The 26,871-nt window shown below is 37.4% G+C and overlaps 1 protein-coding gene across 1 annotated transcript in view; it reads right to left on the bottom strand.

Moving 5' to 3' along the window:
* The window catches only part of KPNA3 (karyopherin subunit alpha 3), a 98,974-nt gene that overhangs the window by 38,862 nt on the left and 33,241 nt on the right, over window positions 1-26,871 (bottom strand). The window contains exons 2-6 of the mRNA XM_049852907.1: window positions 13,298-13,342; window positions 1,672-1,761; window positions 1,450-1,479; window positions 1,308-1,360; window positions 1,078-1,173 (exon numbers count right to left, since the gene is read on the bottom strand). Of these exons, the coding sequence (XP_049708864.1) occupies window positions 1,078-1,173; window positions 1,308-1,360; window positions 1,450-1,479; window positions 1,672-1,761; window positions 13,298-13,342 (314 nt within the window). The remainder of the gene's footprint in view (window positions 1-1,077; window positions 1,174-1,307; window positions 1,361-1,449; window positions 1,480-1,671; window positions 1,762-13,297; window positions 13,343-26,871) is intronic.

Raw genomic sequence — 26,871 nt, 5'->3', positions numbered from 1 at the left:
GTATTTCAGCACAGTTTTCTATATATATGTTAACTTTTTTTAGACACCATACAAACGAGTCTTTGCCAAAGACTAGAAAGTAAAGAAAAAAGAGAAGTGGACCGCAAACAAAAATGGGCCCTAAAGGTGGAAGTAAGAGAATTTATTTTTTAAAAGGCTGAAATAAAACTTACCTTTACTTAAATGAGCCTTGTTACAGAACATATACATGAGAGTATAAAAAAAGTATTAAGGACCTTTGGGAGAAGGGTAGGCTGTGGTACACAATAGAAGCAAAGGAAGTATTTTAAATACTAAGAAACTCTTTTATGGCAACATTCGTATACACTATTCTTATCTAGTCAACTGAAAATTCCTTACACAGTATTTGGTAAAACATCCAAGTTTCAGTCTAAATGCTCTTAAATGCAAAAACTTTATTTGTTTTAAAGTGTTTTGGAATTCAAACTTACATTCTCCCCAGTTAATTCAAATGATGAGGTTTAGATATAGCAGTAAATGGAAATGGAGCCAGTACTGCAAGAGATACCAGTGGTGTTTTCTCCCTTCTCTGCCGGGTAAGTTTAAGCCTGCTCCTTTATTTATTTATTTTTTAATTCTACCAAAAATAAAAAGCAAGATGTTAGACAACTAACCACGGCTGAAGTTAACAGATCTTCAGGGGATCAGTGGATCAGCTGGAATACTCCCAGGGTAAGAAAGAGCCACTGAATTCTGGAAACCATTCATGTTGACTCAGTCATGAGGCTAAACTATATATAGACTCATAAGCAAAGAGTGACTCAAATACTATTTGGGTTGTTTTAAAGTATTGCTAATGAAAGAAGGTAACAAGTAAATATTTAGGATAAGTTAGAATAGGCAATAAACAAGAGCTAAAATTTTCCTAGAAAATATACACGTACTTCATAAACTGAAAACGAAAACAGTTTAGGTCTGCAAGTACAGAATGCAAAAAATACATGACGATTAAAGACATAATGACTACAAAACCAAAGTGAAGCTATTGATTAAATGACAACCCTAAATTTTACGTTAACTGAGAAAAAGTGAATAGGGCATCAAACCCATACTTACTTATCATCCCTTTCTAGACATTTGACTAGAATTGGTAAGATCCCAGATTTTATTAGGTCATCAATTGGTGGGTTTCTGTCACTGGATAAAAGCTTTCTAGAAACAGAAAGACGAGAAGAAATAAATTGCTATAATTTTCAAACTATCAACAGAAATAATGTACTACCTTTAGACTGTCAGCTAAGAGACACTAGGGATAACATGTTTCATGTGGACAAATTAGCATTTACCTTGCAGCCTGGACAGCACTCAACTGGACCACTGGATTATCACTTGTGGCATTCTGCAACACCAAATGTAAATTTCAGAAATTAAAAAAAAAAAATTAATTTCAAGACACTTTAAAATGAGAATATTAAATTGATGACATACCTGCAATATAGCTTCTAGTGTTACGTTTTGCTTAAAAAGAAAAAAAGAGTTGAGCAGAAAGTTTATTAGCAAAACTGTAATTCATTAAATCCTGTATCTTTTAAAACTAGAGTTAATATACCTCAATTATCATTGTAAAACTGGTCTTACATTAAAAATGAAGTTCTCCTGGTTATTATAAAAATTATTTTAAAGACACTACATAAGAATAAGGTAACTTACTGCTTTAAAATCAGCATCAACATCTGAATCTTCTAAACTTTCTTCTTGGGGAACATTCCTCTTTTTCAGTAAGTGTTCATCTCTTTTGTTCTGAAAGGTAACCAGTAAATGGTCAAGCAGTCATGAAGACTGCTGTTAATGAAAACCCCATCACAATTATTTCAGCTTCATCAAACCCAGACACCCAGTGCCGTCGAGTCATAGCAACCCTACAGGACAGGACAGGGTAGAACTATTTAAAAAAAAAAAAATTAGGCAACTGTAAAACAAACAGTGAATCTCTACATGAGGATCATATGGATTAAATGTGCATTCTGCAAACCAATGACAAGGCCACATTCTGGTTTTGGTAACAAAATTAACTGGTTTACAGTCTAGCTTTAACATATATACATAAAAAAATAGTATTAAGCGCCAACCATTTTGCACAAAACTGATCCTTCCGATATTTGGCAAAGATTTAAATTTGGGTACACAACATTATAAAAAAAGTTCAGCAAATATGTTCCAACTAGTATGCCAGTTTTCACCTCCTTATTGCTGTTTGCCTGCAGCAATTTACTACAAAGCCAGTTTATGGGGAAGAGTTCAGTGCTCAAATGGTAAGGTATGTAAGTTTGCTGGGGGTGCCAGGAGTGGGAGTTCATCAACATAACGCCACCTACTTGCCATCCTTCCAGCAACTTAAACTCTCGCTCTCTGGGTTTTATAAACAAGAATTCTCTATAAGCAAATATAATTCTATATTTTAAGAGATTTCAATTAATGGTAACCTGTGCCATTTCAAGTAATATATAACTTTGTATAAATCTCCAATTTCCTCTAAGTTTTTAATTTGCTGGTCTATAAAATAAGGTAGAATTAAATCAAAATAAATTAGATTAAAGGACTAGCTAAGTGATTTCTAAGACCCTTTTCGATTAAAATTTCAAAGGGCATTCTACCTAGTCTTCAGTATAATATTTACAGAAGTCATTAAAACAGAAGGTTATTTAGGTCATTGATACCCACTGCCATTGAGTTATTGACGGTAAATTTCAGGCATTTCCAAATAGCAAATTAAAACTAGAACTGTATCTGTTATGGCTTATCTGCAGGACATACATTTTGTGCTATGTATAAGCAAGCGCATTTAAATAAACTGATGTTTATGTATATACTAATCATTAGGAAATTATCAACTTCTACTTATATCACAGTATACTTTTTCATGTAGTAACTACTCAAATAGTCGATTCTAAATTAGTTATTTCTAAATTAAAGCATCTCACAAATATTACAATCTATGCTTTGATCTTAACATAGCCTCAAGTGTTTCAAGTGGGAAAACGTGGCACACATCATCTTGACTAAGTGACAAGGGCACGCATAAAGGAGAAATTGACATTGTGTCTCCTGGTCTGATACAATGAGAAAACAACATTGATTCTCTGGTATTCCTGACCAAAAAATAGTAACAACCTAAGGAAAACCAGACAAACTCAAAACCACCATTCTACAAAAAACTGGCCTGTACTCTTAAAAAATATGATTATAAAAGACAAAGATTGACAAACTATTCCAGATTGAAGGAGACTAAAGAAATATAACCAAATTCAACATGTGATCCTGGATTGGCTCCTGAATCTACATAGGACGTTACTGGGAACAATGGCAAAATCTGAGTTGGGTCTATAGATGAGAAGTTAGAATTTTCTCTGTGTTAATCCGACAAATGTGCTGTTGTGGTATGTGGGAAAGTTATCTATTTTTAGGAAATACAAACTGATATATTAAGTATAATGGGGCATCAAGTCTGCAACTTAACTGGTTCAGGAAAAAAAACATCTCTCTATATATACATAGATACACATAGAAATACATATATACATACATATACACATACATACATATATATACTTTTTTTTCTGAACCAGTTAAAACATCTCTCTCTATATACATATATACACATAGAGATACATATATACATATATATATATATACACATATATACATATATATATGGTTTTTTTTTCCTGGACCAGTTAAGTTGCAGACTTGATGCCCCATTATACTTAATACATCAGTTTGTATTTCCTAAAAACAGATACTTCCCCACATACCACAGCACATTTGTCAGATTAACACAGATAAAATTCTACCTTCTCATCTATAGACCCAACTCTGGTGGCGTAGTGGTTAAGTGCTGTGGCTGCTAACCAAAAAGCTGGCAGTTTGAATCTGCCAGGCGCTTCTTAGAAACTCTATGGGGGCAGTTCTACTCTGTCCTATAGGGTTGCTATGAGTCGGAATCGACTCGACGTTAGTGGGTTTACACATACGTATATCAATTAGAGAGTGAATAAGGCAAGTATGGAAAAATAAATGTGTACCTGCCATCTACCTAATCTCTATATATAAATGAGAGAGAGAATAAGGGAAGTATGGAAAAATGCTAGTAACCAAAGAAGCTGGGTGCTGGAAAAGGGTATACAGTTAAGTGTTCTTTGTCCTATTTTCACAACTTCTCTTCAAGTTTGAAATTATTTCAAAATTTTAAAAAACTTGATTATTTCGTGGCTTGTAACATAATTTTAAAATTTATTATATGATACGGTAATTTTTGGAAACCCTGGTGGCGTAGTGGTTAAGTGCTACAGTGGCAGTCAAATCCGCCAGGTGCTCCCTGGAAATCCTATGGGGCATTCTACTCGGTCCTACAGGGTCGCTATAAGTCGGAATTGACTTGATGGCAGTGGGTTTGGTTTTTTTTTTTTGGTTTGGCCCCTATTTTTTTTCCCAGAACCTGAACAGAGGCCTTTTAGGGATCTTATTCACTTTCTTTCTCCTTCCTCCAAGTATTCCAGGCATAAAAGTAATGCAAAGCATAAATACAACTGAAGCCTATACATACAGTCCCAGTATGGGAGAGGACATCATTTCATCATTACATAAGATGTATGCTGTTCTTTATTGGTAGATAGCCTTTATTTGGTAAGGAAACTCCTACCTATTCTTAAATTGCTATTTTTTTTTCTTAAACCATGAATGGGAGCATAATTTTACAAACTGTGCTTATTTTGTATCTATTGAAATGGACATATAACTTTCCCCCTTTCATCTGTAAATATGGTAAATTAATTTTCTAATGTAAACTATCCTTACAGGTCCTGGGATAAACTTTTTTTTTTTTTTTTTTTAAATATTCATTACTAGATTCAATTTACTAACTTTTTTTTTTTTTTTTTTTTTCACCTGTGCTCATTAGAGAAAACTGACTTAAAGCTTCTTTTCTCATACTGCCTTGGTCTGGTTTTTGGTGTCATGATTTTAGTAGATTCATTAATGAGTTGTGAAGTGTTCTCTCTTTACTTTCTCTGAAACTATTTAATAAGGCTGAAATGATCTGTCCCTTGAATGTTTGCTGGAGTTCCATCTTTAAGACTGCCTTTTCTTTTTCAGGAGTGTGGGGGTAGGAGAGGTTAAATTTTTAGCCATTGGTATAATTTGTTTTCAGATCTATTCAGGTTTTTCACTTCTTAAGTCATCCTCCAAATCAGCTGGTGTAAAGTTGCTCATATGCAAATTGTGGTACGTGGTTTCCAAAATTAACATTAATTCCCCTCCCATATCTATGCCTCTCCACTGATTCTATGCTTGGCTGTGTTGACTTGCTTTGGCAAGGAACATCGAGCAAGTAGACTTGAAAATGCTCACACATTGAGGCATGGCCTCTCTTGCTGCTCTTGCAATTGTGAAATCACTGTGAGCAACACTGAGCCGGGCTGCTGGAGGATGAGAACTATGCAGAGAACAATCAAGGCCTCAGCCAAGAGCTAGAACAGAGACCATCCTGAATCATCCAGTCACCAACCAACCCACCAGCTGACCAGATACATAAGGGAGCCCGGCAGAGAGCCACTCTGCCAACCCACAGACTTGTTAGCTGAATAAAATGGCTAGTTGTAAATAAGAAACCCTGGTGGCTTACCATAAGGTAAGCAGTCTGAATCCACCAGGTGCTCCTTGGAAACTCCATGGGGCAGTTCTACTCCACCGCAATGGGTTTGGTTTTTTTGTTGTTGTTTAGCTGTAAGTGTCTTACAGTTCTACAGTGATTTATTATGCAGCAAAAACCAATGCACTAAAGTTTTTAAACTTACACTGTATTTCAATCAATACACCATTTTCAATTCCTAGTACAGTTTACCTGTTCCTTCTCTCTACTTACTGTCCGGTCTTGCCAGAGGTCTAGTCTATGGGTACTTCAAAGAACAGAGTTGATAACTCTGCTGTATCTTTGATTTCCATCTCATTAATTTATTTTTTTCCATTTACTTTATGTTTACACTTGAGAGCTGTCTGTAACTTCCCAAGTTGAATATTTAGCTTGTTAATTTTCAGCATTTGGTCTTTTAAATATAGAATTTAAGGCTATAAATTTCCCTTATGAAGTTCCACTTTAACTGCATTCTATAGGTTCTAACATGTATTTTTCCCATTATTTACTTCTGGGCATTCCAAATTTAATTAGGGTTTTTTTGATGCCCAGTGGTTAAGCATTGGGCTGCTAACCAAAAGGTCAGCAGTTTGAATCCACCAGCTGCTCCTTGGAAACCCTATGGGGAAGTTCTACTCTGTCCTACGGGACTGCTATGAGCTGGAATTGACTTGACAGCAATGGATTTGGTTTGATGCCAAGGTATTGAAAGTGCTTTAAATTTTTCACAGCCATGGGGTTTTTGTAATTGTCCTATTCATCAATTTCTAATTTAACTATATTGTGGTCAGAGGACTTGGTCTGTACAACACTTTGAAATTACAGCAGAAGTTTCAAAACTTTTTCAGTTCATAGTATAAGCCAAAGGAAATATCTGACAGTTTCTTTTATTAATTATGTCCAAAAACTTAATAGTCATCTAAAAAAACAAAAAAAAACACACACACAAATTGAAAGAAAAAAATCTTTATTTTACTCTTAAATATGTGACTGAAAGGAATGCAGTATGAGCTAATGCTCAAACTATGGAATACTTAGAGAGCTAGTAGTTTTGAGGTATCTGAAAGATGCTTAATGTCATGTGTTCCTCAATAATTTAGAATATCCTAAGGTGCCCTGGTGGCACAGTGGTTAAGAGCTCAGCTGCTAACCAAAAGGTCAGCAGTTTGAATCCACCAGCCTCTCTTTGGAAACCCTGTGGGACAGTTCTACTCTGTCCTATAGAGTTGCTATGAGTAGGCAATAGGTTTGGTTTTTTTTTTTTAAGGTCTCCTTGTGAGTTCATTGTGGTTCCCTAAGGCTCAACAGCACACAATTTGGAAACTATAGCTTTATACTATAACAAAACCAACTTTAAGGTACGTAGTGGGTTCTACAAGTGTTCATTAGATAAAACTTGTAAACTATGGTGTTTAAAATTTCTACCTAATAATTGGTCTGTTTAAGCTATTTGTTACTGAGCAGAAAATCTCCCACAATAATTACATCTTTGACAAATTTCTCCTCATAGTTTTGTCAATTTTTATTTTTAATATTTTGAGCGTTATTAGGCACACACAAGTTTAGAGTTATTACATCTTAGCAATTGTCCCTTTTTATTATTAGGTAATTACATTAGAATGAAAACATCTTAACATAGGCCAAAATAATACAGGGCATGAGAGTCATACTTTATTCTTAACAAAAATATGTACAAAAGGGAAGAGAATTCCTGGGCAGGTTTCTGGCGACTTGGTTAATCACTAAAAGGGGCTTCATCAAAATCAATAACTTACCACTTTGACACCCCAGAAATTTCTACCCTCCTGAAGACTGTATTATAATAAATTCAGTACTCATAGAAGGTATACCTCTTCTTTTTTTTGTCAAATGGCAGGGGGAGCTCAGGGAACATGGGAATTAATCTAGTTTCAAAACTCTCCTATCCCCAAACATACAGAGATGCATTTCTTAAATTCCTTTAAAAATCCATTATTCATCTATTATCCATGTATATATTTATGTAGTCCTTTTTTAGATCTTGTGTTTTCTGACTATGGTATTAAAATTGAACTACATGGAATTGCCATTTTGTAGGTCAAAATGGTTAAATATGGACAATTCCTTATGGTTCAATGTAATATTTCTTGAGTTAACCACTTCTGTATGTTACTGATCACTATATAAAGCACTTCTTTTACATCCCCAAATTCTTTCCACCTTGAAAAAGTGGCTTGCAACCTTCTACCTGAATTTGTGGAACAAGTCAGCAGTCACTGTAAATCTCATGAAAAGGTACTGGATACAAAGGTGTGGTATATTGTAACTGCCCCCTCACTGTCTTCCTAGCTGCTAACAGACATAGTAGCTACCAATGAACATTAAGGTCAAGTATGTGCTTTTTTTTTTTTTATGTGCTTTAGGGGGAGATGACTGTTCTCTGTCAGAAACCGAGAACTCTGTTAAGCTATCTTAGTGGGGTAAAGCAAGAAGCGCTATTCTGTGGCACCGGTAAATCTAGCCCACTTTGATTAGGGGCAATAAATGATGCCCATTGCTTGCACGGGGCTTTCTACTTTTATTACCCCCTTTTACCTTTTATTACCCCCTTTTACTGCCCCTTCCCCTATCCGCTCTCTGTGCATACTATCTGCCATGTAGACATGGCTATCCTATCAGTATTGAATCCTGGGAGAGAGGTATTTGGGCATTCTCCTCCCCACTCCTGAAGTGGGGCCTGCTTGGATGTGATCTAACCTTGTGGATGGGTTCCCTAGCTTCAGGGAACCTAGGCTGATGATAATGAGTGCTGTTCCATTCATCCCTGCTCTGTTTATTCTGTGAGCAATAAACACCTGGGGATCACGTCATCAGAAGTGCCTGATCTGTGTTCTGTTCCAAACAGTCCTTCACTAAGAACATGTGAATGTACTGACATTGCAAAAGGATAATTAAAATTTATCACAACATTTCAAACCTGAAATAACTAATTTATATCTGTTTTTATCCAGCAATACTCTAAGTGTTTTAAATCCTCACCTAGTTTTAGTTCTATAAAATTAAAGTCTTTATTTTACAGATGAATAAATAGGAACACAGAGACGATAAGTAACCTGTCTAAATTAAATTACATACCTAGGGATTATCAGAGGTAAGACTGGAACCTAGGTGGTAGTTACTGAGGTTGTTTTCTTAAATATATTCTATTGCTTGCTTTTTAAAGTCGTTGCTCTACTCTGCACCTAAATGCTTCTAAAGAGAAAGAAAAATATGCTGACAAAACAGATCTTCCCCTCAATTTTAAAATGAATGAAACGGTACTACCACTGAGTGGTTACATGGATATTCACCCGTGAGTTTTATAAGACACACCCTGCTTAGTATGTCATATTTCAATCAAAAATGTATTTAAATGATACCACTGGCTCATCAAACATGTAAAAATCTGACAACACATTTTCTTTTCCTTGCAAGATCATTTAATTGATCTTACCAATTGGCCACTTTTTTTTATTCTAATTTACTAATTTAGGTTTTTTTGAATTTGGAATTTTTGTTGAGATAATTATAGATTCACATGCAGTTGTAAAAAATAATACAAAGATCCCCTGCACACTTTGCCAATGGCAACGTTTTATAAAACTGTAGTTAAATATGACAACCAGGACACTAGCACTGATATGGTCCACAATCTTACTCAAATTTCCTGTTGTACTTGTGCTGGTGTGTGTCTGCATATGTATATTAAGTTCTATTGAATTTTATCATCTGTGTAGGTTGGGGTACCCACCACCATAGACAGGATAGCGAACAGTTCCAAAAATAAAAGATTCTCTCATGTTGCCCTTTTATAAGCAAAACCACCTCCCTCCCACGACCTCCCCGCCCTTATACCTCACCACTGGCAACCATAATTTGTCCTCCATTTCTAAAATTTTATCATTTCAAAAGAGTTATATAAATGGAATCATATAGTATGTAGCCTTTTATGACTGGCTCTTTTTGCTCAGCATAATTCCCTGGAAGATTCATTCAAATTGTTCTTATAACAGTAGTTCGCTCCTTTTATTGCTGAACAGTACTCCATGATACAGATGTACTAGGTTTGTTTAATCATTTATCTGTTAAAGGACATCTGGGTTGTTTACAAGTTTTGACTACCATAAATAAAACTGCAATAAACATTTGTGTACAGGTTTTGTATAAACACAGATTTTCATTTCTCTGAGGTAAATGCCCAGGAGTATGATCGATGGGTTGTATGGTAGTTTCATGTTTAGTTTTTAAGAAACTGCCAACCTGCTTTCCAGAACTGTACCAGCAATGCATGAGTGATCTAGTTTCTCCACGTTAATACCCAGTGTTTAGCATTGGGTGTTGTCACAATTTTTTATTTTAGCCATTCGGATAGATGTGCTGTGATATCTCACTCTGGTTTCAATTTGCCCTTCCTGAATGGCTAATGGGAAACGCTGGTGGCTAGTGGGAATCAACTCAATGGCAACAGGTATGGTATAGTAATGGCTACTGAGGAAACCCTGGTGGTGCCGTGGTTAAGAGATAGGGCTGCTAACCAAAACATCAGCAGTTCGAATCCACCAGGTGCTCCTTGGAAACTGTGAGGCAGTTCTACTCTGTCCTATAGGGTCGCTATGAGTTGGAAATCGACTCGACAGCAATAGGTTTGGTTTTTTGGAATGGCTAACGATATCTTTTCATGTGCTTATTTGCCATCTGAACATCTTCTTTGGTGAGATATTTCTGCATGTCTTTTGCTCATTTTCTAATTGGACTGTTTGATTTTTTTTTTTTTACCACTGAGCTTTGCGAGCTCTTTACGTATTCTAGATAACTGCCTTTTATTGGATAATGTGGTTTGCAAATATTTTCTTCCAGCCTCTAGCTTATCTTTTCATCCGCTTCACGTCGGCTTTTATAGACCAAAAATTTTTAATTCTGATAAGATCCAATTTACCAATTTTACTGTTTACTGATTGCACTTTTGGGGTCAAGTCCAAGAATTCTTTGCCCAGTCCTAGATCCTGAAGATTTTCTCTCCCATGTTTTTTCTAAGTTTTACAGTTTTCTGCTTTTACATCTAATCCATAATCCACTTTGACTTAATTTTTGTATGTGAGGCTGAAGTCAAAGGGCTCATATTTTTGTCTGTCGATGTCCACTTGCCCCAGACCATTGGGTGAAAAGGCTATCTTTCCTTCAAGGAATTGCTTTGCACCACTGTAAAAACATCAACTGTACAATATGGATGGAACTTGAAGACTTTATGCTGGGTGAAATAATTCAACCACAAAAGAACAAATATTATATGACCTCACTTACATAAAAAGACAAGAAAAGGCAAATGTTTAGAGACCAAAGTTTATTAGAGGTTACCAAGGCAGGTGGGAGAAATAAAGGGTGGTGGTACTGAGTACAGAGTACTGAGTTTCAGTTTATGACAACGGAAAAATTGCATTGATTAAGGGTACGGTTGCATAGCTGATTATCATAAATGCTGTCAATAAATTGAGTACCTATAAAAAGTTGAATTGGCAAAAGTTGTTTGATACTTATAGTAATTAAAATGACAGTAACAACAAAAAAAAAGAGTAGCTGTTGAGGCTGCTTATATACAACCAAACACCTCATGGCATTTTGTTCCTACGTGTGGCGGTTTAAGGTCATGGTTTCATGGGACATCCAAGTTAACTGGCCTAATAACATGGTTAGTGCTTCTGTACTACCTCTTAGTTCATTGTGTAGTGGCCATGGAAGGCACCACAACTCTATTCACCTGGAGCAACGGAGGAAGGAGGACACTCAGGAACAGAAGGAGGATATGGAACATGTGGCTAATTGCCTCCGTGACCAACTGACTCCTTTGCCATGAGACCAGAACTGGACAGTGCCTGGCTACCACTACTGAGCATTTTGATCAAACATTCTATAGATAAATCCTGATCAAAAGGGGGAAAATCCAGAAAAGAACTTCAAACTCTCATGGATTCCAGATATTCTGGTGCTATGGAGGCTGGAAGAACCCATTAAATTACTGTCCTGAGTTAATCTTTCAACATGAAACCAAAAATATCCCCTTAAAGTCTTCTTAAAACCAAACAATAGTTTAGCTTAACTAGTAAAAAAATGTCTGCCTTGAACATTATGCTCTTTTAAGAACTATTTATATGGGATCAAACTGACTAGAGCAACTTGAAAGATTAGATGGGAACCTTCACGGGCAGTGAGTTTCTGTTAATGGGGGAGGAACAAGTCAGATGAGGAGGATGAGAAAGTTTGTACAACTTGAATATAATCAATGTCACTAAATTGTACATGCAGAAACTGTTGAACTGGTGTATGTTTTGCTGTGTATTATTCTCAATAATGACAACAACAAAACTCAAGTGGGAATATTTATGTGTCTGTTTTTGGGCTCTCTATGCTATTCTATTGATCTATGTGCCTATCCCTCTGCCAGTATCACACAGCATTGATTGCTGTAGCTATATACTAAACCAAACCCACTGCTATGGAGTCAATTCTGACTCATAGGGACCCTACAGGACAGAGCAGAACTGCTTATGGGGTTTCCATGGCTGTAAATCTTTATGGAAGCAGACAGGCTGCCATATGTTTCTCCCACAGAGCGCATGTTGAGTTCGAAACGCTGACCTTTCAGTTAGCAGCGGAGCACTTTAACCACTCCACTATCAGGGCTCCTTGTAGCTATATAGTAAGCCTTAATATTGAGTAGAGTGACTGCTCTCACTTTATTCTGTCTTCATCAAGATTGTTTTAGCTATTCTTGTGCCTGTACCTTTCCATATATATATGAGAATAAGCTCGTCTAAGTCTACAAAAAACGTTGCTGGGATCTTGGGAGGAATTGCATTAAACCTATAGATCAATTTTGGGGAAAAATGGTATCTTTACTATGTTGATTCTTGCAATGCGTGAACACAGTATGTCTCTCCATTTAGGTCTTTAATTTCTTTCACTGGCATTTTGTAATTGTCATTTTACAGATCCTGTACATGTTTTGTTAAGTGTGTATCTAAACATATTCTTTGAAGTGATGGTAAATAGTATTGTGTTTTTAATTCCAGACTCTTTGCATGCTCATGTATTAACGTAATTGATTTTTTGTGTTTTTATCTTAATAAATTGTATAGCCTTACTAAACTCACAACAGTTCTAGGAGGTATTTTTTTGAGATTCCTTGGAAACTTCTATGTAAACAATCATGTCATCTGCACAGCGGGACAGCTTTACTTCTTCCTTTCCAATCTGTGTACCTTTCCTTTCTTTCTTTGTCTTATGGCACCAGCTAGAACTTGCAGCACTATGCTGAATGAGAGCAGTGAAAGCAGATATCCTAGCTTGTTTCCAGATTTGGGGGAGAAAACATTCAGTCTTTTATCATTAAATATAATGTTAGATGTGGGTTTGCAGATGCACTTTATCAAGTTGAGGTAATTCCTCTCTATTCCTAACTTGTTTAATTTTTATCAGGAATGGGTGCTGGATTTTGCCAAATGCTTTTTTTGCATCAACTGATATGACTGTATGATTTTCTTCTTAACTTGCTGATATTAGGAATTGAAGCTATTCAAAAGAGAGATTTTACTAAAAAGTCAAACACAGCATAACCTTGATAATCACCCTTACCTTCCGTAGTTCAACTGTCACTTCGTTTCTGTGTCTTCGCATTGTCTAAAAAGAAAAATAAAGATTTCCTAAGTATCCAAACACTGATAATGCTGGTATATAAATTAAGTTCTCAGACATTTAAGATTCAAATTTTAGAGGTAATTTAAGGATTAAAAACTAAGCAGTTTTAGACTTTAAATGAAGACTTATAACCAGTGAAAAAGCCAAAAATCCTGACTATTTCAGTAGCTATCTGTTGGGTAATTTTGAGGAAGATGGAAGGTGAGGCTTGGCTGCCTAGGATCCAGTCTCCTTTCCTAACTGCACCCTGGTTCCTCTGGAGAATGACATCCTCCCAGCTGTGTACAGCTTTCACAGAATCACCACTAGTGTCTCACTCTCTCCTAGCTAAAGTAGGGAATAAGACTCCAACTATGCCAACAACTCTCTCCCCCTACAACTCTGAAAACACATCAACATCCAAACAAATTATTTAGACAAGATAGTAAATAATGCCTACATCCTGGACTTGGTCTATTCCCAGCTCTCCAATGTCCCTACTCACTCTGAGCTACCTAATATTCTTCCAATAAGTTATTGTTTTGATTAATTAAGTCTGGCAGAGCTGGTTTTTGATGCCTGCAACCACTGAATTCAAACTCAAATGATTTATGTTAAAAAAAAAAAAAGTATATAACTCATTGTCATGGCCTTAAAACCATATGAAAATAAAAATAAGTCTGAGATAGATATTTTCTATCATAAGGTAAAGATGGATCCTTCTAAGTTTATAAAGAGGCTCTATGTCTTATCAGGCACTATTAAGATGATTAACAGTTTTTGATCTACTGATATGATGGATTATTTTATTACACATACAAATATCTTTATATCCTTACACGTCTGGAGTAAAAGCTATGTGTTGTTTTTGTTGTTGTGGGCAATTGGGTGGATGCTGGCTCACAGCAACCCTATAGGACAAAGTAGAACTGCCCCGTAGGGCTTCCTAGGCTGAACTCTTTACAGGAATGATCGCCAGATCTTTCCTCCCTCGGAGCTGGGGTGTTCAAACTGCCAACCTTCTTGTTACTAACCCAGTGCTTAACTACTGGGCCACCAGGGCTCCTTAAAAAACTATATGGTCATGGTATATTATACTTTTATACATTGCCAGGTAAGAATACTTTTGTTGTGGTATTTTTGTCAAGCTTACTTAAACTGCAGTGATAAATTAGTCCCTTTTTAGGGAAAAAAATCCTGTGGAACCCAAATAATAAAGTTTGTCAAAATACTGAAATAATAATCTACATATTTTTTTTGAAACTTTATATAGATATACGTTAAATGTAAAAACTGCCAAAAAGTCAAGTTAGTAACATTAATTGATGGAATGATGCATTAATAAAACTATTATCACTGATAGAGTTCAACAGTAGAAAGAGCCTCAAACCTAGCTCTAAAATATGTTTCCATATTTTTACTTCAATACTATTACTACAGAGAATGCCTTATGCACTAGTACATCACACAAAATGGTAATAAAAATGTTGCACAATCTTCAAATACCAGTATTACTGAACTGTCATTTGATAGTTCTGTGAACTGTCTTTACTCACCTGAAGATTTGAACTGTACTGCTATTAAATTTGCCTAAATTGACATATAAGCCAACTGTTACTAAAACTCAAAAGAAAAAAATCTTTTCATTGTAATGACTACCTTTAATTGTTTACTAATTGTTATAAGATGGCATATAACATAATGGGGGAAGAATAATTTGGAAAAGGACAGTGATAATGGCTGCACAACTTGATGAACATAATGTCACAGAATTGTACATGTAAACATTGCTGAATTGGCAAATGTTCTGTTATATTTATATTTTTTAATCACAATTGGGAAAAAAAAAAAAAAAGGATAGTTTAGCAGCCAGGCGTGCTGTTTGTACTACTTAGGGACTTCCTAGGAGTTGAAGGCCTCCTATATTCACTGAAAAGAATCTTATGAGTATAAATGATCAAGCTGGTTTAGGTCAGTTAGCAACAGGAACTGTACTATGTATGATACAAGTACCTCTGAGTCAGTCAATGGCTTATTCTACTTTCTATTTGAGCTACTCTCTTCCCTTACATTCTTCCCAAGTGATCTCATCTAGTCTCATGTCTTCAATTACTCTCTCATGATCACTCCCAAGTATCTATATTTACCCAGCCTTCTCACCTAAGCTCCAAATCTGTAAGTCCATCCATTGAACAAAAATTTACTGAGTGTATCCAAATGAGCAGCAGGATACAAGATCAACATACAAAAATAAACTGGATTCCTACACACCGACAAAGAGAAGTTCAAAAAGGAAATCAGGAAAACAATACTATTTATGATAGCCCCTAAAAAGATAAAATACTTAGGAATAAACCTAACCATAGATGTAAAAGAAAACTACATACCACTATTGCAAGAAAACTTGAGACCCATATAAATGGGAAATCATACCATGCTCATGAATAGAAAGACTCAACATTGTGAAAATGTCAAAACTACCCAAAATGATCTACAGATAAAATGTAATCCCAATCCAAATACCAACAGCATTCTTCAACAAGAAGGAAAAACTAATCATCAACTTTATATGGAAAGCAAAGAGGTCCCAGATAAGCAAAGCATTACTGATGAAAAAAGAACAGGGCAGGAGGCCTCACACTACCTGATCTCTGAACTTACCATACAACCGTGGTAGCTGAAACAGCCTAGCGCTGGTAAAACAACAAACACATAGACCAATAGAACAGAATCAAGAACCCAGACCTAAATCCACCTATCCATGGTCAGCTGATCTTTGACAATGGACCAAAGTCCATTAAATGGGGAAAAGACAGTCTTTTTAACAAATGGTGCTGGCAAAACTGGATGTCCATCTGCGTAAAAAAGAAGAAACAGGACCCAAAACTCACATCATACACAAAAACTAACTCAAAATGGACCAAAGACCTAACTATAAAACCTAACATGATAAAGATCATGGAAGAAAAAACAGGGACAACACTAGGGGCCCTAATACATGGCATAAATAACTGTGCAAACCAAAGCTAACAATGCACAAATACCAGAAGAAGAACTAGATAATCGGGAGATCCTAGAAATTAAACACTTATGGTCATCAAAAGACTTCACCAGACGAGTTAAAAGACAACGTACAGATTGGGAAAAAGTATTTGACTACAACATATCTGACATAGGTCTAATCTCTAAAATCTATTAAATACTTCAATGTTCAACAACAAAAAGACAAAAAATCCATTTAAAAAATCGGCAAAGGATATGAACAGACACTTCACCAAAGAAGACATTCAGGCTGCTAACAGACACTAGCAAACACTGGCCAGTACAGAGATACAAATCGAGATTACAACGAGATACCATCTCACACTGACATTACTGGCACACACACACACACACACACACACAAAAAAATACAGAATATAACAAATGTTGGACAGGTTGCAGGTAGACCGACTCTTACGCATTGCTAGTGGGAATGTAAAATGGTACAATCACTATGAAAAACAATATGGTACCTCCTTAAAAAGCTAGAAATAGAAATACCATACAATCCAGCAATCCCATTTCTAGGAATATATCCTAGAGAAATAAGAGCTGCCACACAAACAGACATATGCACACCCATGTTCGTTGCAGCAATATTCAAAATAGCAAAAAGATGTGAACAACCTAGGTGCCCATCAACAGATGAATGAATGTACAAACTATGGTACATACACACAGTGGAACACTACACAATTGTATGTACACACAATGTAATACTACACAACAATAAAGAACAACGATGATCCACAAAACACCTCACAACATGAATATATCTGGAGGGTATTATGCTGAGTGAAATAAGTCTATCACAAAAGGACAAACGCTGTACGAGAACACTATCATAAAAACTCAAGAAAAAGGTTTACACATAGAAACAATCTTTGATGGTTACGAGGGAGGGGACCGGTGAGAAGCAAAAAACACTAACTAGATAGTAGATAAGTGGTAACTTTGGTAAAGGGTAAGACAACACAAAATACTAGGGAAGTCAGCACAACTTGACTAGGGCAAAGTCACAGAAGCTTTGCAAACACATTCAAATGCCCGGAAGGGCCAAATTACTAGGCTGAGGGCTGGGAATCATGGTCTCCGGGGGTTATCTAACTCAACTGGCATAACACAGTCTACAATGAAAATGTTCTACATCCAACTGCGGTCAGCAGCGTCTGGGGTCTTAAAAGCCTGTGAACAGCCATCTAAGATACATCTTCTGCTCCTACCCCAGGTGGAACAAAGGAGAATGAAGAAAATCAAAGACACAAGGGAAAGAATACTCCAAAGGCCTAATGGACCACAACTACCACAACCTCCACCAGACTAAGCCCAGAACAACTAGGTGGTACCCGGCTACCACCACCAGCTGCTCTCACAGGGATCACAATAGAGGGTCTTGGACAGAGTTGGAGAAAAATGTAGAACAAAATTCAAATTCACACATACACACACAAAAATACTAGGCTTGCTGGTCTGACAGAGACTGGAGAAATCGTGAGAGTATGTCCCCCCAGCACGCTTTTAACTCAGTACTGAAGTTACTCCTGAGGTTCACTTTTCAGCCAAAAACGGAAACCCTGGTGATGTAGTGGTCAACTGCTACAGCTGCTAACCAAAAGGTCGGAAGTTCGAATCCACAAGGTGCTCCTTGAAAACTCTATGGGGCAGTTCTACTCTGTCCTATAGGGTCACTATGAGTTGGAATCGACTTGATGCCAATGCGTTTTTGGTTATACGGCAAACAGTAACACATGTGAGAAACATGCTTCATGGTTCAATCATGTATATGAAACTTATGGGCATACCAGCCCAAAAACAAAGGCAAGAAGGCAGGAAGGGATAGGAAAACTGGATGAATAGAAACAGGGAACCCAGGGTGGAGAAGGGGCGAGCACTGATACATCGGGGGGTTGGCAACCAATGTTACAAAACAATTTGTGTATTAACTGTTTAATGAGAAACTAATTTGCTCCATAAACTTTCACCTAAACCACAATTAAAAAAAAGAGAAAAAAATCAAATGACACAGTGTATTGGGCACTTCTGCTGCAAAAAAACCTCTTTAAAGTTTTAAAAAGCAAAGATGTCACTTTGAGGACTTAGGCATGCCTGACCCAAGCCACGGTATTTTCAATTGCCTCATATGCATACAAAAGCTGGACCATAAATAAGGAAGACTGAAGAATTGATACCTTTGAACTATGATGTTGGCAAAGAATACTGAATATACCATGGACTGCCAGGAGAATGAACAAATCTGTCAGGGAAGACGAACGTACACCAGAATGCACCTTAGAAGCAAGGATGGCGAGACTTTGTCTCACATACTTTGGACATATTATCAGAGGGACCAGTCCCTGGAGAAGGACATCATGCTTGGTAGAGGGTCAGCGGAAAAGAGGAAGACCGTCAGTGAGACAGACTGACACAGTGGCTGCAACAATGGACTCACACATAGCAACAATTGTGAGGATGAAGCAGGGCAGGGCAGTGTTTTGTTCTGTTGTACAAAGGATCACTATGAGTCGGAATCTACTGGACAGCACCTCACAATTTCCCTAATAAACACTATAATTGTGGGAAAAAATTTGTTTTGCTGGTCTGTAAAAAAAGAGGGTGAAAAGACAAGCTAGTGATCAGAAGAAAATATTTGCAAATTACATATCCAATAAAAGACTATTATCGAGAGTATGTAAAGAGCTCTGAAAGGTCAACAGTTCAAAAATTCAAACAATCCAATTAGAAAATGGGCAAAAGATACTGAGACATCTCACCAAAGAGGACATACAGATGACAAATAAGCACATAAACTAAACCAAACCTGTTGCTGTCCCGTCAATTCCAACTCATGGCAACCACCTGTGTTACAGGGTAGACCTACTCCATAGGGTTTTCTTGTCTGTTATCTCTACAGAAGCAGACTGCTGGGTGTTTCTTCCACAGTGTTGCTGGGTGGGCTCAAACTGCCAACCTTTGGGTTTGTAGTTGAACACAAACTGCTTGTGCCACCCAAACACTTTCATTAGCTAATTCAACAACGAGAAAACCCACTGCCGTTGAGTCAGTTCCAACTCATAGCAACCTTATACGACAGCCAGAACTGCCCTATAGGGTTTCCAAGGAGCAGCTGGTGGATTCGAACTGCAGAGTTTTTGGTTAGCAGCCATAGTTCTTAACCACTGTGCTCCCGTTGCTCCTCTACAATGAAATACCACTACACCTACCTAAATGGCTGGGGAAAAAAAAAGGCGACAATACCAAATGCTAATGAGGATGCCGAGAAACTAGAACACTCATGCATTGCTGCTGGGAATGTAAAATGGTACTGCCACCTCGGAACGGTTTGGTAGTTTCTTTAAAAATTAAACACACAAGGCGAGGCCAGGATGGTGGAATAGCCAGATACTTCCAGCGATACCTCTTACAACAAAGACCTGAAAAACCAAGTGAAACAATTATGTTTATGACAATCTATGAGCCCTGAACATCAAAGGCAAAGTCAGAAAACAGACTGAGTGGCAGGGGAAAAAGAGACAGTTCTGAAGTGGAGAGGAGTTGCCAGACCTGAATCACTGGGATCCATCAGGTACCACTCCCAGGGGCGGCTGGGGTGGGCTGGTGGTAGCATTCAGCCAGTTTCCACAAGGAGAAGCAGCCAGCTGCACAGCCTACTCACACCTCCCGAGCCAGAGAAAAATGGCACTCTCGGCAAAAGCTAAGTACTTGCATATGTTTTACCGCACCCCCTGCCCCCAAGCTGGCTTCAGGGCAGTTTATTTCTCTGGGCCTGAGATAGGCCCATTTGAGCACCCTGAGCCATGCTCCCGGACTTGGAGAAGGAATAAATTCAAAACAGGGGGAAAAGATAATTTGCCAGTTCCACTAACCTGGGGAGCTCAGGACATAAGCAGCTCCTGTCCAGGCATAAACGGTCCGTGACTTTGAATACCTTTCCCCCCTGCATGGACCTGGTGGGCCTATTTCAGGAGAATAAGCCCTTGCTGACAGACTGCAACTGTTTAAGCTGTGCAGCAGAGGTGGGAGTTTGATATTTGACACCACTTTGCCTATTAAACAGGGTCCTCACCTACCCACATCAGGGGACTAAGGACTGGTGGCTCCACTCAGGTCACCCAGCCACCCACGACCAGGGTCCAGGAGTAACTGGTATCTCCCAGTCCTTACAACCAAAAGCACTGGGTGTCCATGGTCCTTCTGCAGAACCCACCCACCTATACGCTCTAGGGAACAGGAACTTACTTTCCTCAGAGACACATCAAGGACGGTTCTTAGCCCCTTCGCTCTTCAGAGCGTGACCCCCTGCTGCAACCAGATACCGGTACCAACACCAAACACCCCTGCTCCACTAAGACTGTAGGACAGAGCCTGTATCACATACTTGATGAACAACTACCTGTACACCTGAGCGGAATCCACACAAGAAAAGTGAGTGGATTCATAAGCTCATATACCTGATGACAGCTCTAGCCATCTGGTGACAGGACATCAGAGCTCCAAAGGTGAAAATAATCAAGCTAGCTCACTCAAGCAACCTATTTGGGCATATCAAAACAAAACAAAGCAAGAAACTAGGATACAGTAAGCAAACATAAAATAAACTAACACAATATCTGATAGACAGCTCGGAGACAACAGTCAATATCAAGCCACATAAAGAAACAGACCGTGATAGCTTCCACAAGCTCTCAAAATAGAGAATCAATGAATCTTCTGGATGAAGGTGACTTCCTAGAATTACCAGATGCAGAATTCCAAAAGATTAATATACAGAGCTCTTCAAGACATCAGAAAGGAGATCAGGCACTATGCAGAACAAGCCAAGAAACACGCAGATAAAACAGCTGAAAAATTAAAAAGGTTATTCAAGAACATAATGAAAAATTTAATACGGTGCAAGAATCCATACAGAGATAGCAATCAGAAATTCAGAAGATTAACAGTTAGACAACACAATAGAAAGTCAGAGGAGCTGAACTGAGCAAGTGGAATGCAGAATTGGTGACCTTGACAATAAAGCACTTGGCACCAATGTATATGAAGAAAAATCAGATAAAAGAATTAAAAAAAATGAAGAAACCTTAAGAATCATGTGGGGCTCTATGAAGAGAAATAACGTACGAGTAATTGGAGTACCAGAACAGGGAGGGATAACAGAAAATACAGAGAGAATTGTTGAAGATTTGTTGGCAGAAAACTTCCCTGATATCGTGAAAGATGAGAAGATATCAATCCAAGATGCTCATCGAACTCCACAGAAGATAGATTTTACAAGAAAGTCACCAAAACATATTATAATCAAACTTTTCAAAACCAAAGATGAAGAGAGAATTTTAAGAGCAGCTAGGAATAAATGAAAAGACACCTACAAAGGACAGAAAATAAAAATAAGCTTGGACTACTGGGCAGAAACCATGCAGGCGAGAAGGCAATGTGGTGACCTATATAAAGCACTGAAGGAAAAAATTGCCAGCCACGAATCATATATCCAGCAAAACTGTCTCTGAAATATGAGGGGGAAATTATGATATTTCCAGATAAACAGAGGTTTAGGGAACTTATAAAAACTAAACCAAAAAATGACAAGAAATACTAAAGGGAGTTCTTTGGTTAGAAAAATCAATAATATCAGGTATCAACCCAAGACTAGAACACTGGACAGAGCAATCAGATGTCAACCCAGACAGGGAAATCACAAAAATAAATCAAGATTAAAAAAAAAAAAAAAAAAAAACGCTCAAAACAGGGAAACAGCAATATTATGTAAAAAAAGACAACATTAAAATAGTAAAGAGGGACTAAGAAATGTAGTCCCAGATCTTTCATATGGAGAGAAAGACAAGACAATATGAAGAAATAAAAGTTAGGTTTTTAAATTTAAAAAATAGAGATTCAGCAGAAACAAGATCAACAACAAAGAAGAGGAAAAGACAATATATAAACTACTCACAACAAAAAATTAAGTAGGAAATAGAATCTTTCAAGAACACAAAAAAAGACATCAAAATAACAGCACTAAACTCATACCTATCCGTAATTATGCTGAATGTTAATGGACTAAATGCACCAATAAACAGACAGAGAGTGGCAGAATGGATTAAAAAACAAGATCCGTCTATATAATGCCTGTAACAGGCACACCTTAGACTCAGAGATACAAACAAACTAAAACTCAAAGGATGGAAAAAAATATATCAATCAAAAAAGAGCAGGAGTGGCAATATTAATTTCTGACAAAATAGACTTTAAAGTTAAATCCATCAGAAAGGATAAGGAAGGACACTATATAATGATTAAAGGCACAAACACAAGGAAGATATAACCATATTAAATATTTATGCACCCAATGACAGGGCTGCAAGATACATAAAACAAACTCTAACAGCATTGAAAAACGAGATAGATCCACAATAATAGTAGGAGACACCAACACACCACTTTCGGTGAAGGACAGGACATCCAGAAAGAAACTCAGTAAAGACACGGAAGATCTAAAAGCCATAATCAACCAACTTGACCTTATAGACATATACAGAACACTTCACCCAACAGTAGACAAGTATACTTTCTTTTCTAGTGCACATGGAACATTCTCTAGAATAGACCACATATTAGGTCATAAAGCAAGCCTTAGCAGAATCTAAAACATCTAAATATTACAAAGCATCTTCTCTGACCATAAGGCCATAAAAGTAGAAATCAATAACACGGAAAAGAAATCAAACACTTGGAAACTGAACAATACCCTGCTCAAAAAAGACTGGGTTATAGAAGATATTAAGGATGGAATAAAGGAATTCATAGAATCCAATGAGAATGAAAAACAATTCCTATCAGAAAGTTTGGAACAGAGCAAAAGCACTGCCCAGAAATCAATTTGTATTGATAAATGCACACATACAAAAAGAAGAAAGCAGCAAATCAAAGAATTATCCCTACAACTTGAACAAATACAGAGCAACAAAAGAAACCCTCAGGCACCAGAAGAAACCAAATAATACAAATTAGAGCAGGATTAAATGAAATACAGAAAAGAAAAACAATCGAAAGAGTTAACACCACCAAATCCGGTTCTTTGAAAAAATTAACAAAATTGATAAACCACTGGCCAAACTGACAAAAACAGGAGAGGAAGCAAATAATCCAAATAAGAAATGAGATGGGCGATATTACAACAGACCCAACTGAAATTAAAAGAATCATATTAGATGACTATGAAAAATTGTACTCTAACAAATTTAAAAACCTAGAAGAAAGGGATGAATTTCTAGAAACACACTACCTACCTACCTACCTAACATAGTTGTTACGTAGAACAACTAAACAGACCCATAACAAAAGAAGAGATTGAAAAGGTAATCAAAAAACTCCTAACAAAAAACAGCCCTGGCCCCGTGGCTTTATTGCAGAATCCTACCAAACTTTCAGAGAAGAGTTAACACCACTACTACTAAAGGTATATCAAAGCATAGAAGAGGACGGAATACTCCCAAACTCATCCTATGAAGCCAGCATATCCCTGATCCCAAAACCAGATCAACAAAAAAACAAACGCACTGCCGCCAAGTCGATTCCAACTCATAGCGACCCTATAGGACAGGGCAGAACTGACCCACAGAGTTTCCAAGGAGCACCTGGCAGATTCAAACTGCCGACATTATGGTTAGGAGCCATAGCACTTAACCACTATGCCACCAGGGTTTCCAACCAGATAAAGACACCACAAAAAAAAGAAAATTACAGACCTATATCCCTTATGAACTTACATGCAAAAATTCTCAACAAAATTCTAGCCAATAGAATTCAACAACGTATGACCAAGTGGGATTCATGCCAGGTATGCAGGAATGGTTCCACATTAAAAAAAAAAAATTAATGTAATCCATCATATAAATAAAACAAAAGACAAGAATCACATGATTTTATCAATCGATGCAGAAGAGGCATTTGACAAAGTTCAACACCCATTCATGATAAAAACTCAGCAAAATAGGAATAGAAGGAAAATTCCTCCACATAATAAAGGGCATTTACACAAAGCCAATAGCCAACATCATCCTAAACGGAGAAGAGTCTGAAAGCATTCCACCTGAGATCGGGAACCAGACAAGGATGCCCTTTATCACCACTTCTTTTCAACACTGTGCTGGAGGTCCTAGCCAGGGCAATTAGGCTATCTAAGAAATAAATGGCATCCAGATTAGTAAGGAGGAAGTAAAAGTAACTCTATTTGCAGATGACATGATCCTACACACAGAAAACCCTAAAGAATCCTCAGGAAAACTACAGAAACTAGGAGTTCAGCAGAGTATCAGGATACAAGATAAACATACAAAAATCAGTTGGATTCCTCTACACCAACAAAAAGAACACCAAAGAGGAAATCACGAAATCAAAGCCATTCATAGATAAAACACCTAGGAATAAATCGTACCCGAGATGTAAAAGACTTATACTAAGAAAACTACAAAACATTACTGCAAGAAACCAAGAGAGGCCTACATAAGCAGAAAAACATACCTTGCTCATGGATAGGAAGACTTAACATTGTAAAAATGTCTATTCTACCAAAATTGATCTGTAGATACAATGCTATTTCGATCCAAATTCCTACGATATTTTTTAATGAGATGGAGAAACAAATCACCAACTTCATATGGAAGGGAAAGAGGCTCCAGATAAGTTAAGCATTACTGAAAAAGAAGAACAAAGTGGGAGGCCTCACTCTACCTGATTTTAGAACATATTATACAGCCACAGTAGTCCAAACAGCCTGGTACTGGTACAACAGATACACAGACCAATGGAACAGAATTGAGAATCCAGACATAAATCCATCCACATATGAGCAGCCGATATTTGACAAAGGCCCAAAGTCAGTTAAATGGGGAAAAAACAGTCTTTTTAACAAATGGTGCAGGCATAACTGGATATCCGTCTGCAAAAAAATGAAACAAGACCCATACCTCACACCATGCACAAAAACGAGCTCAAAATGGATCAAAGACCCTAAATGCAAAATCTAAAATGATAAAGATCATGGAAGAAAAAATAGGGACAACGCTAGGAGCCCCAATACATGGCATAAACAGTATACAAAACATTACTAACAATACAAAAGGGAAGCTTGATAACTGTGAGCTCCTAAAAATCAAACACCTATGCTCATCCAAAGACTTCACCAAAAGAGTAAAAAGATTACCTACAAACTGAGAATAAGTTTTTAGCTATGACATTTCCGATCAGCATCTGATCCCTAAAATCTGCATGATATTGCAAAAACTCAACTACAAAAAGGCAAATAACCCAGTTAAAAAATGGGCAAAGGATATGAGCAGACACTTCACTAAAGAAGACATTCAGGTAGCTAACAGATATATGAGGAAATGCTCACAATCATTAGCCATTAGAGAAACACAAATCAAAACTACAATGAGACACCATCTCACTCCCACATGGTGGCAATGTAAAATGGTACAACCACTTTGGAAATCCATTTGGTACTTCCTCAAAAGGCTAGAAATAGAACTACCATAGTATCCAGCAATCCCACTCCTTCGAATATATCCTAGAGAAATAAGAGCCTTTACACGAACAGACATATGTGCACACATGTTCACTGCAGCACTGTTTACAATACCAAAAAGATGGTAGCAACCAAGGTGCCCTTCCATGGAGGAACGGGTAAATAAATTATGGTATAATCCCACAATGGAATACTATACATCAATGAAGAACAATGATGAATCCGTGAAACATTTCATAACATGGAGGAACCTGGAAGGCATCTTGCTGAGTGAAATTAGTCAGTTGCAAAAGGCAAATAATATATAAGACCACTATTGTAAGAACTTGAGAAAGAGTTTGAACAGAGAAAAAAATATTCTTTGATGGTTACGAGAGGGGGTAGGCAGGGAGGGAGGGAGGGAGAGGGGTTTTCACTAATTAGATAGTAGGTAAGAACTATCTTAGGTGAAGGGAAAGACAACATACAATACAGGAGAGGTCAGCACAACTAGACTAAATCAAAAGCAATGAAGTCTCCTGAATAAACTGAACGCTTCGAAGACCAGCGTAGCAGGGGCGGGGGTTTGGGGACCATGGTTTCAGGGGACATCTAAGTCATTTGGGATCATAAAATCTATTAACATAACATTCTGCATCCCACTTTAGAGAGTGGCGTCTGGGGTCATAAATGCTAGCAAGCAGCCATCTAAGTTGAGTCAATTGATCTCGACCCAACTGGAACAAAGGAGAATGAAGAACACCAAAGATACAAGGTAATTATGAGCCCAAGAGACAGAGGGCCACATAAATCAGAGGCTACATCAGCCTGAGACCAGAAGAACTAGATGGTGCCCAGCTACAACCGATGACAGGGAACACAACAGAGAACCCCTGAGGGAGCCGGAAAGCAGTGGTATGCAGACCCCAAATTCTCGTAAAAAAACCAGACTTAATGGTCTGACTGAGAC

Source organism: Elephas maximus, chromosome 14, assembly GCF_024166365.1.
Source record: "Elephas maximus indicus isolate mEleMax1 chromosome 14, mEleMax1 primary haplotype, whole genome shotgun sequence".
NCBI lineage: Eukaryota > Metazoa > Chordata > Mammalia > Proboscidea > Elephantidae > Elephas > Elephas maximus.
Note: the sequence above shows the minus strand (reverse complement) of the source record. Positions and strands in the feature narration are given on the sequence as shown.